Raw genomic sequence first — 967 nt, forward strand, 5'->3', positions numbered from 1 at the left:
GCTTGATGACATTAAATGATAGACAAAAAGAACAGGTTTTAGAATAAAATCCAGCCCACAGCATCTGTTGAAAGATCAGTATCCCTGCAGGCTGAGTTGACACCAGTGTAAAATCAGGTGGGCCCCGTGGATGGAAATTATATGCCGTCTTTAAAGAATCCAAATTTAATTTGGCCTTATCATAGTCGGATGCAAACTGGAAGAGGTATCACCTAAATATCTCAATAAGAACAAATAAAAACTATCCAGGCTCCATTGGTGTGGTTAATGGTACCTCCTATATGTGAGGGTGTTAAAACGGTCAGTGCACTCCTATTTACAACATGTCTACTTCCCGCTTCCTGTTCTTTAGTGGCAGAGACTTTTCAAACAAAAAATATCATAATTTCTAGGTGAATTAAATACTGGATTCAGCATACCCTGTCTGATGATTCCTGTATCTGAAACTAGTTAGAAAATAACTAAGAACATCTATCCTTTACCTTTGTTTCACTGCTGTGCACGGAGGATGTTCTGCCTTTGATCGGTTTATTTGGTCTTGCAGGGGCAGAGCCAGCGACGAACAAAATGATGAAGAAGCTGCTACACAGAGAGACAGGCAGAGTGTTCTGTCACTGCCCTGATATATTCAAACACATGCACATAAACACACACACACACACACACACACACACACACACACACACACACACACACACACACACACACACACACACACACACACACTTGCTTGTTAATTAAGGAAACATACATGCAGGCAGAGATGTAAGAGATCAAAGTGAGCAATAACTCACAATTGGTGAATTTAAACTGTGTTCGTGTGGTGTAAATGCTGCTGCATGTGACCCTAACATTAAATCTGTGGGGAACTCTTGTGCAAAAAGATGACAAACAATGTAAATCGATTAAATACTGTTTTTGATTTGAGTTATTAATCTACCCTTTTTTTTTTTTTTTATGTGTCCAT

The 967-nt window shown here is 39.2% G+C and overlaps 1 protein-coding gene across 1 annotated transcript in view; it reads left to right on the forward strand.

The window, feature by feature from the left end:
- Nucleotides 1-634, forward strand: part of zbbx (zinc finger, B-box domain containing) — a 13,203-nt gene extending 12,569 nt beyond the window's left edge. Inside the window, exon 7 of the mRNA XM_054602937.1 lies at nt 545-634. Coding sequence (XP_054458912.1) covers nt 545-623 — 79 coding nt within the window. The 3' untranslated portion in view covers nt 624-634. The remainder of the gene's footprint in view (nt 1-544) is intronic.
- The last annotated feature ends 333 nt before the right edge of the window (nt 635-967 follow it).

Source organism: Anoplopoma fimbria, chromosome 1, assembly GCF_027596085.1.
Source record: "Anoplopoma fimbria isolate UVic2021 breed Golden Eagle Sablefish chromosome 1, Afim_UVic_2022, whole genome shotgun sequence".
NCBI lineage: Eukaryota > Metazoa > Chordata > Actinopteri > Perciformes > Anoplopomatidae > Anoplopoma > Anoplopoma fimbria.